Source organism: Oncorhynchus nerka, linkage group LG24, assembly GCF_034236695.1.
Source record: "Oncorhynchus nerka isolate Pitt River linkage group LG24, Oner_Uvic_2.0, whole genome shotgun sequence".
Lineage (NCBI taxonomy): Eukaryota > Metazoa > Chordata > Actinopteri > Salmoniformes > Salmonidae > Oncorhynchus > Oncorhynchus nerka.
In genome coordinates, this window is record NC_088419.1 from 6,355,616 (window position 1) to 6,366,659 (window position 11,044).

General features: G+C 50.7%; 1 protein-coding gene across 2 annotated transcripts in view; it reads left to right on the top strand.

The window, feature by feature from the left end:
• The window catches only part of LOC115116788 (heme transporter FLVCR2-like), an 80,715-nt gene that overhangs the window by 20,517 nt on the left and 49,154 nt on the right, over positions 1–11,044 (top strand). For both annotated transcript variants that reach the window (XM_065008570.1, XM_065008571.1), the window contains exons 4-5: positions 3,597–3,664; positions 6,163–6,266. In XM_065008570.1, the coding sequence (XP_064864642.1) occupies positions 3,597–3,664; positions 6,163–6,266 (172 nt within the window). The remainder of the gene's footprint in view (positions 1–3,596; positions 3,665–6,162; positions 6,267–11,044) is intronic.

Genomic DNA, 11,044 nt, shown 5'->3' on the forward strand with positions numbered 1-11,044 from the left:
GGGCTAGAGGCCTGTGGGCTAGAGGCCGTATGCCTGTGGGCTAGAGGCCTGTGGGCTAGAGGCCGTATGCCTGTGGGCTAGAGGCCTGTGGGCTAGAGGCCTGTGGGCTTGTGGGCTAGAGGCCGTATGCCTGTGGGCTAGAGGCCTGTGGGCTAGAGGCCGTATGCCTGTGGGCTAGAGGCCGTATGCCTGTGGGCTAGAGGCCTGTGGGCTAGAGGCCGTATGCCTGTGGGCTAGAGGCCTGTGGGCTAGAGGCCTGTATGCCTGTGGGCTAGAGGCCTGTATGCCTGTGGGCTAGAGGCCTGTATGCCTGTGGGCTAGAGGCCTGTATGCCTGTGGGCTAGAGGCCTGTATGCCTGTGGGCTAGAGGCCTGTATGCCTGTGGGCTAGAGGCCGTATGCCTGTGGGCTAGAGGCCTGTGGGCTAGAGGCCGTGTGCCTGTGGGCTAGAGGCCGTATGCCTGTGGGCTAGAGGCCTGTGGGCTAGAGGCCTGTGGGCTAGAGGCCATATGCCTGTGGGCTAGAGGCCGTATGCCTGTGGGCTAGAGGCCGTATGCCTGTGGGCTAGAGGCCTGAATGCCTGTGGGCTAGAGGCCTGAATGCCTGTGGGCTAGAGGCCTGAATGCCTGTGGGCTAGAGGCCTGAATGCCTGTGGGCTAGAGGCCTGAATGCCTGTGGGCTAGAGGCCTGTGGGCTAGAGGCCGTATGCCTGTGGGCTAGAGGCCTGTGGGCTAGAGGCCGTATGCCTGTGGGCTAGAGGCCTGTGGGCTAGAGGCCGTATGCCTGTGGGCTAGAGGCCGTATGCCTGTGGGCTAGAGGCCGTATGCCTGTGGGCTAGAGGCCTGTGGGCTAGAGGCCGTATGCCTGTGGGCTAGAGGCCTGTGGGCTAGAGGCCTGTATGCCTGTGGGCTAGAGGCCTGTATGCCTGTGGGCTAGAGGCCTGTATGCCTGTGGGCTAGAGGCCGTATGCCTGTGGGCTAGAGGCCTGTGGGCTAGAGGCCGTGTGCCTGTGGGCTAGAGGCCGTGTGCCTGTGGGCTAGAGGCCTGTGGGCTAGAGGCCGTATGCCTGTGGGCTAGAGGCCGTATGCCTGTGGGCTAGAGGCCTGTGGGCTAGAGGCCGTATGCCTGTGGGCTAGAGGCCTGTGGGCTAGAGGCCGTATGCCTGTGGGCTAGAGGCCGTATGCCTGTGGGCTAGAGGCCTGTGGGCTAGAGGCCGTATGCCTGTGGGCTAGAGGCCTGTGGGCTAGAGGCCGTATGCCTGTGGGCTAGAGGCCTGTGGGCTAGAGGCCTGTATGCCTGTGGGCTAGAGGCCTGTGGGCTAGAGGCCGTATGCCTGTGGGCTAGAGGCCTGTGGGCAAGAGGCCGTATGCCTGTGGGCTAGAGGCCTGTGGGCTAGAGGCCTGTGGGCTAGAGGCCGTATGCCTGTGGGCTAGAGGCCGTATGCCTGTGGGCTAGAGGCCTGTGGGCTAGAGGCCGTATGCCTGTGGGCTAGAGGCCTGTGGGCTAGAGGCCGTATGCCTGTGGGCTAGAGGCCTGTGGGCTAGAGGCCGTATGCCTGTGGGCTAGAGGCCTGTGGGCTAGAGGCCGTATGCCTGTGGGCTAGAGGCCTGTATGCCTGTGGGCTAGAGGCCTGTATGCCTGTGGGCTAGAGGCCTGTATGCCTGTGGGCTAGAGGCCGTATGCCTGTGGGCTAGAGGCCTGTGGGCTAGAGGCCGTATGCCTGTGGGCTAGAGGCCGTATGCCTGTGGGCTAGAGGCCGTATGCCTGTGGGCTAGAGGCCTGTGGGCTAGAGGCCTGTGGGCTAGAGGCCGTATGCCTGTGGGCTAGAGGCCGTATGCCTGTGGGCTAGAGGCCTGTGGGCTAGAGGCCGTATGCCTGTGGGCTAGAGGCCTGTATGCCTGTGGGCTAGAGGCCTGTATGCCTGTGGGCTAGAGGCCTGTATGCCTGTGGGCTAGAGGCCTGTATGCCTGTGGGCTAGAGGCCTGTATGCCTGTGGGCTAGAGGCCGTATGCCTGTGGGCTAGAGGCCGTATGCCTGTGGGCTAGAGGCCTGTGGGCTAGAGGCCGTATGCCTGTGGGCTAGAGGCCTGAATGCCTGTGGGCTAGAGGCCTGAATGCCTGTGGGCTAGAGGCCTGAATGCCTGTGGGCTAGAGGCCTGAATGCCTGTGGGCTAGAGGCCTGAATGCCTGTGGGCTAGAGGCCTGAATGCCTGTGGGCTAGAGGCCTGAATGCCTGTGGGCTAGAGGCCGTATGCCTGTGGGCTAGAGGCCGTATGCCTGTGGGCTAGAGGCCTGAATGCCTGTGGGCTAGAGGCCTGAATGCCTGTGGGCTAGAGGCCGTATGCCTGTGGGCTAGAGGCCGTATGCCTGTGGGCTAGAGGCCTGTGGGCTACGCTAGTTCATTTAACAGACAAGATTAGCTTAGAATTCAGCGGCGTTATTTTATACTGTCTTATAGTATGAAGAATTCAATCGAACAAAGCTGAATAAAATAGGATATTTCCTCCAAACGATTTGAGGGAGTGTTGCACATGCAGCTATTCTGTGTTGAGAGGTTAACAAAGACACAGGTCGAGTTAGGCTCTACACCCCTTGTAAAGCGGATTAACGCGCTTCATTTTAAGAAGTTATTTGACCACTTTTAGTTTTGATACAAACCTTATCAAAACATAGAGGCCGATGCGCTAGGCTACATGAGAGGTGTGCGACTATGATTATTTTAAAAAAATCACACAAAAAAAGGCATTGTTTCTTTGACTTGTGCTGGGCGTCATTCACAAGTGATAGGCTAATATCGTCACCCATCAGACTATTCTTGGTTTAATCTGGTCTTCATCCATATACTAAATAATGTGTGACATTAGTTTTGGATTTAGAATGGACCATTTACATGCACCTGTCTGAAACGGGGACATGGGGGGGAAAATGTGTCATCTCTGCACTTAAATAGCGAACGGAGGACACTTTTCCCCTGGTTCATTTGCATGCCAGCCAGGTAGACTATACTCCTGTTGTAAAGAGAAGCAATGTGCTTACTATTAGGAAAGTTGAGAAATAAATATAGTAGGCCTAGCCTATAGAAAGCTAATGGGATGCTCCTCTTTTTAATAGAGGCAATCACTCTGTTTTCTCACTCCATTGCATAGCCTATAGAAATGTTGTGTAACATGAGCTCATGGGCTCTCATCAAGTGTTTGATTAGGCTGTTGATTACATTTTTCATTGATGTCAGAGTGATTAGAGGGACAATAGAGTGATGAGTACCAGGCAGTTAGCAAGTTTAGTAGGCTACTAATGAGTTTAGTAGGCTACTGACCACCAGCAGCATCAGAGCTTGGAGAAGCCTAGTTATGTGACTAAATGGTCACGTGGAATTTGACTGCTGTCATGACTCGTGACTGCCTGCTTGGTGGTAATACGATCACCGTACCAACCCTAACCACTACCTCTCTCTCTCCTGACTCACTGATCCCCTTTGCCTCTGTTAATACTGTATCAACCACGGACGGGCGACCTACCTCTAACATCAACCCCTATTGGCTGCTCTCCGAGTGTGCCGAGTCCCTATTGGCTGTATCTCACTGTCTCTCTCCCACAGGATTGAACGTGGGCTGTTTCTATGCTGTTGGCACACTACTGAACCGCATGATCATCGAGCATTACCCTGTAAGTTCTACACTACCCTGTACACTACCCTGTAAGTCCTACACTACCCTGTATGTCCTACACTACCCTGTACACTACCCTGTAAGTTCTACACTACCCTGTAAGTTCTACACTACCCTGTAAGTTCTACACTACCCTGTACACTACCCTGTAAGTTCTACACTACCCTGTAAGTTCTACACTACCCTGTAAGTTCTACACTACCCTGTAAGTCCTGCACTACCCTGTAAGTTCTACACTACCCTGTACACTACCCTGTAAGTTCTACACTACCCTGTACACTACCCTGTAAGTTCTACACTACCCTGTACACTACCCTGTAAGTCCTACACTACCCTGTAAGTCCTACACTACCCTGTAAGTCCTACACTACCCTGTAAGTCCTACACTACCCTGTAAGTCCTACACTACCCTGTAAGTCCTACACTACCCTGTAAGTCCTACACTACCCTGTAAGTTCTACACTACCCTGTAAGATCTACACTACCCTGTAAGATCTACACTACCCTGTACACTACCCTGTAAGTTCTACATTACCCTTTAAGTTCTACATTACCCTGTAAGTTCTACACTACCCTGTACACTACCCTGTAAGTCCTACACTACCCTGTAAGATCTACACTACCCTGTAAGTTCTACACTACCCTGTACACTACCCTGTAAGATCTACACTACCCTGTACACTACCCTGTAAGATCTACACTACCCTGTAAGATCTACACTACCCTGTACACTACCCTGTAAGATCTACACTACCCTGTAAGATGTACACTACCCTGTAAGTTCTACAGTATGGGGACACTGGTAATAAGTTCTGACCCTGTTTGACTCTACAGTGCAGTATAGGAACACTGGTACTAAGTTCTGACCCTGTTTGGCTCTACAGTGCAGTATGGGAACACTGGTACTAAGTTCTGACCCTGTTTGGCTCTACAGTGCAGTATGGGAACACTGGTTCTAAGTTCTGACCCTGTTTGGCTCTACAGTGCAGTATGGGGACACTGGTACTATTCATTGAAAACACTGGAACTACAGTTGGAGCATGTCTCATTTAGATCACAGTAGACACATTGTTGTCCTTCCCTCTTCTGCAGTACCCTATAGCGTGTCCTGATCGCTCTGCTCTTTAATGCAGCCTGTGGGCACTGAAACACTACAGTCAAAGACCGCATTGAAATACTGGAACAAGAATCATTTCAGTAACAATCGAGGTGTTATGCCAAGTAGCCTACAGTAATATGGTGAACGATAAGGAGAGACTACAAAGTTATTTTGACTAGTCTCGATTACTACCCTCTAAGTCCTGGTTGTCTAGGTCACTGATTATTCTGGAACTCCCCTCACCTGGTTGTCTAGGTCCCTGATTATTCTGGAACTCTCCTCACCTGGTTGTCTAGGTCACTGATTATTCTGGAACTCTCCTCACCTGGTTGTCTAGGTCCCTGATTATTAAGGAACTCCCCTCACCTGGTTGTCTAGGTCACTGATTATTACGGAACTCCCCTCACCTGGTTGTCTAGGTCACTGATTATTACGGAACTCCCCTCACCTGGTTGTCTAGGTCACTGATTATTAAGGAACCCCCCTCACCTGGTTGTCTAGGTCACTGATTATTAAGAAACTCCCCTCACCTGGTTGTCTAGGTAACTGATTATTAAGGAACTCTCACCTGGTTGTCTAGGTAACTGATTATTACGGAACTCCTCTCACCTGGTTGTCTAGGTCACTGATTATTACGGAACTCCTCTCACCTGGTTGTCTAGGTCACTGATTATTAAGGAACTCCTCTCACCTGGTTGTCTAGGTAACTGATTATTAAGAAACTCCCCTCACCTGGTTGTCTAGGTAACTGATTATTAAGGAACTCTCACCTGGTTGTCTAGGTCACTGATTGTTAAGGAACTTCTCTCACCTGGTTGTCTAGGTCACTGATTATTAAGAAACTCCCCTCACCTGGTTGTCTAGGTAACTGATTATTAAGGAACTCTCACCTGGTTGTCTAGGTCACTGATTATTCTGGAACTCCTCTCACCTGGTTGTCTAGGTCACTGATTATTACGGAACTCCTCTCACCTGGTTGTCTAGGTCACTGATTGTTAAGGAACTTCTCTCACCTGGTTGTCTAGGTCGTAACTGAAAGGAAAAACCAAAAACCTGCAAACACTCGGCCCTCTGTGGAGTTTGACCCACCCGCTGTACAGCATCACATTTATCTCATTCCTTTGTTCAACACTGAAGACAGCTCAGAGAAACCTTTCCAGTATAGTCACCAGTTGGTTAGTGCAGGGATTCCCAATCTTTTTCACAAAAAATGGTGGGGGGGAGGCTTGCCATAGCCTTGCACCCCACAGTTTGGGAAGCACTGGGTTAGAGTAACATGCACTATGGTAACTCTGAGACATGGGATGCGTCACAATGGCACAGAATTGGGTGTCCTACGTTTGACCAGAGCTTCTCACACACACTAACCTACCTGTCTGTCTGTCCCCCCCCCGCAGGGTGAAGAGTTGAATGCAGGGAGGATAGGTCTCACCATCGTTATCGCTGGCATGGTGGGGTCGCTGATCTGTGGCATCTGGTTGGACAGAACCAAAACATACAAGTAAGTCGAGTCTAGGTTGTTTAAACGTGCATTTCTCATGGGTCACTACTAGGGTTGCAAAATTCTGGGAACTTTCAATAAATTCCCTGGTTTTCCAGAAATCCTGGTTGGAGAATTCCAGATTTCCTGCTTATTCCGGGAAATCTCCAACCGAGTATAACTTGAAAGTTCCTGGAATTTTGCAACCCTGGTCACTATAGTACACTTTACATCATTCAGGGGGTCAGGGGACACAAGGGGGTCGGGGGACAGGGTGTCAAGGGTTCAGGGGACAGGGGTTCAGGGTTCAGGGGACAGGGTGTCAAGGGGTCAGGGGTTCAGGGGACAAGGGGTCAGGGCGGTCAAGGGGTCAGGGGACAGGGTGTCAAGGGGACAGGGGGTCGAGGTTCAGGGGACAGGGGACAGGGTGTCTGGGGATGCAGGGAAGTGTGATAAGATACAGTATTCCCATATGTTTCCTTGTCTAATTTCAAAACACTGTCTGGAACCAACCCAGTGGGCAAAGCTGGTTTCATTGATTTTTCAACCCGTTTTGAACGCTGGGAAAGAAACTCACTGAGCAACTCTCACCAATGGACTTGTGTGACCACGCTATTGTCTTGAGTTCTGGACTGTCTGTGTTTTATCATGTTGTTGTCCAGCTGTGTGAGAATTCCTTCGTCTTGACTATGCAGGAGGTTGATTAGTGTTGTTTCTTCTTCTCTGCCTTGGTTCATGTTGTTGTCCAGCTGTGTGAGACGTCCTTCGTCTTGACTATGCAGGATGTTGATTAGTGTTGTTTCTTCTTCTCTGCTGGCCTTGTGGTTCATGCTGTTTCTTCTTCTCTGCTGGTCTTGTTTCTTCTTCTCTGCTGGTCTTGTTTCTTCTTCACTGCTGGTCTTGTTTCTTCTTCACTGCTGGTCTTGTTTCTTCTTCTCTGCTGGTCTTGTTTCTTCTTCTCTGCTGGTCTTGTTTCTTCTTCTCTGCTGGTCTTGTTTCTTCTTCTCTGCTGGTCTTGTTTCTTCTTCTCTGCTGGTCTTGTTTCTTCTTCTCTGCTGCTGCTTTCTTCTCTGCTGGTCTTGTTTCTTCTTCTCTGCTGGTCTTGTTTCTTCTTCTCTGCTGGTCTTGTTTCTTCTTCTCTGCTGGTCTAGTTTCTTCTTCTCTGCTGGTCTAGTTTCTTCTTCTCTGCTGGTCTAGTTTCTTCTTCTCTGCTGGTCTTGTTTCTTCTTCTCTGCTGGTCTTGTTTCTTCTTCTCTGCTGGTCTTGTTTCTTCTTCTCTGCTGGTCTTGTTTCTTCTTCTCTGCTGGTCTTGTTTCTTCTTCTCTGCTGGTCTAGTTTCTTCTTCTCTGCTGGTCTTGTTTCTTCTTCTCTGCTGGCCTTGGTTCATGTTGTTTGCTGTTTCATATCGTGTTTCGTGTTCCAGCTAGCTGAGAGTTGTTTTAGGGTTTATCTGTGTTTCATGTGTGTTGGGTCTTGTTTGTTGTATCGTGTTTGTTTCATGTTTCGGCTAGCTGTGAGTTGTTTAGGGTTTATTAGTGTGTGATGACTGTTCCTCCATCTCTGCTGCCCTGCTGTGTGATGACTGTTCCTCCATCTCTGCTGCCCTGCTGTGTGATGACTGTTCCTCCATCTCTGCTGCCCTGCTGTGTGATGACTGTTCCTCCATCTCTGCTGCCCTGCTGTGTGATGACTGTTCCTCCATCTCTGCTGCCCTGCTGTGTGATGTTTGCTGTTCAGCTAGACTCGGGGCCCTGCTGTGTGATGTTCAGCTAGACTCGGGGCCCTGCTGTGTGATGTTCAGCTCCATCTCTGCTGCCCTGCTGTGTGATGTTCAGCTCCATCTCTGGGCCCTGCTGTGTGATGTTCAGCTAGACTCTGGGGCCCTGCTGTGTGATGTTCCTCCAGCTAGACTCTGGGGCCCTGCTGTTGCTGTTCAGCTGAGACTCCATCTCTGGGCCCTGCTGTTGCTGTTCAGCTAGACTCGGGGCCCTGCTGTGTGATGTTCAGCTAGACTCGGGGCCCTGCTGTTGCTGTTCAGCTAGACTCGGGGCCCTGCTGTTGCTGTTCAGCTAGACTCGGGGCCCTGCTGTTGCTGTTCAGCTAGACTCGGGGCCCTGCTGTTGCTGTTCAGCTAGACTCGGGGCCCTGCTGTGTGATGTTTGCTGTTCAGCTAGACTCGGGGCCCTGCTGTGTGATGTTTGCTGTTCAGCTAGACTCGGGGCCCTGCTGTGTGATGTTTGCTGTTCAGCTAGACTCGGGGCCCTGCTGTGTGATGTTGCTGTTCAGCTAGACTCGGGGCCCTGCTGTGTGGTTCCCTGCTGTGTGATGTTTGCTGTTCAGCTAGACTCGGGGCCCTGCTGTGTGATGTTGCTGTTCAGCTAGACTCGGGGGCCCTGCCGTGTGATGTTGCTGCTCAGCTAGACTCGGGGCCCTGCTGTTGCTGTTCAGCTAGACTCGGGGCCCTGCTGTGTCATGTTGCTGCTCTGCTAGACTCAGGGCCCTGTTGTTGCTGTTCAGCTAGACTCGGGGCCCTGCTGTGTGATGTTGCTGCTCAGCTAGACTCGGGGCCCTGCTGTTGCTGTTCAGCTAGACTCGGGGCCCTGCTGTGTGATGTTGCTGCTCAGCTAGACTCGGGGCCCTGCTGTGTGATGTTGCTGCTCAGCTAGACTCGGGGCCCTGCTGTGTGATGTTGCTGCTCAGCTAGACTCGGGGCCCTGCTGTTGCTGTTCAGCTAGCCCTGCTGTGTCATGTTGCCCTGACTGGGCCCTGATGTTGCTGCTCAGCTAGACTCGGGGCCCTGCTGTGTGACTCGGGGCCCTGCTGTTGCTGTTCAGCTAGACTCGGGGGGCCCTGCTGTGTGATGTTGCTGCTCAGCTAGACTCGGGGCCCTGCTGTGTGATGTTGCTGCTCAGCTAGACTCGGGGCCCTGCTGTTGCTGTTCAGCTAGACTCGGGGCCCTGCTGTGTGATGTTGCTGCTCAGCTAGACTCGGGGCCCTGCTGTGTGATGTTGCTGCTCAGCTAGACTCGGGGCCCTGCTGTGTGATGTTGCTGCTCTGCTAGACACACTGACCTCTGACCCCCCCTCCTGGGAAAGCCATTCCTCACAGGGTCGCTAAGTCACTAGGAATGTTTCCAATGCGACACGTTGTTACTGTAGATGTCATTCCCACAGACGGACATAGACCTCATCTCCCTCTGCATTGGGCTGCTCCGTCAGCGTAACAGTAATTGATACATGTACACGTCCTTTTTTAAAAATGTGTATATTTATTATTTAACTTTTTTTTTATTTAACTAGGCAAGTCAGTTAAGAACAAATTCTTAATTTACAATGACGGCCTACCAAAAGTTAAAAGGCCTCCTGCGGGGATGGGGGGGGCTGAGATTCAAATTACAAATGATATAGGACCAAACGGCATACTTACTCATGACATCCATTTTATTTTTTTTAGAGTTGTGCTCCGCGTAGGGAAAAATTCACTATGTTACGGCTTGATTTGGGTGATAGAACCATTTTGGTCTGTGAAACTATTTTAATATGCCAACTCAACTCTCGAGTTGGCGTCTTTTATCTTAGATATTAAATGGGCACATGATGCCAATTTTAAAGGGTGCGTTGGTAAATTCACTCTGGCGATCTACTCCGATTTCAGAGCACTCTCGTCTGAGCAACAGCACAGAACAACGGATGAATTTACCAACAATCAACACCTGTTGAATCTGGTCGGTGTCAGTAAACTTTGGCAAAAAAAGGCGTAATTAAATAGGTAATTAAATAGGTAATTAAATAGGTAATTAAATAGTTAATTAAATAGTTGCCAGCAGCACCGTTACAGTCACCAACGCTCTAGATAACAGCCTAACCAGCTCTGCTAGGGAGAGAGAAATGGTCAGAGTGGTGAGGTGTTCTCTCATTTGTGTCTGGAAGTAGCTAGCCAACTCTAGCCAGTTAGCTTGGGTGTTTTGACTGCCGTTGTGAGGTCAGAACGCTCAGATTAACCCTACTCCTCGTTCAGAGCGTCCAGTGTGCGCTATGTACGCTCCAGAGAGCCAAGCGGAATACATCTGACAACGTTCTGCATTTACAAACGCCCAGAGTGCACTATGAGCACCCTCTGTCACTCCAGTATGAATATACCAACACACCATGAATTGACATTGATCTAGAACCCTAGGTAGGTTGATGTCATAGAGGCCATTTTAGCTGAGGCCTGCTCTGATTGGGTCATCAAATTGATCTAGAACCCTAGGTAGGTTGATGTCATAGAGGCCATTTTAGCTGAGGCCTGCTCTGATTGGGTCATCAAATTGATCTAGAACCCTAGGTAGGCTGATGTCATAGAGGCCATTTTAGCTGAGGCCTGCTCTGATTGGAACATCAAATTGATCTAGAACCCCTGTCTACTAATATATTGACTATGGTTGACATCAGTCCCAATAACTGTCAGTCAACCAGTCTCCTGAGCCAATCAGCTCCATCACTGACATTGTCTGTTTACCTGACATTGTGTCCTGCCCCACTCCATCCTCTCAGTTCAACAAACCGAGACATCCGGAAGTGTTGTTCACGATCAGTTCATTGGGTTGGCAACACACATCGTCCAAAAAAGTTATACCTTTGACTCGTCTGTCCATAGAATATTCTTCCAAGAGTCTTGATGATCATCCAGGTGCTTTTTGGAAAACTTGTGTCCACTTTTTGGATGACATGGGTCCCATTATGTTCCACAGTAAGAACCTCATACCAACGGTCAAGCATGGTGGTGGTAGTGTGGTGGTTTGGGGTCAGCATGGTGGT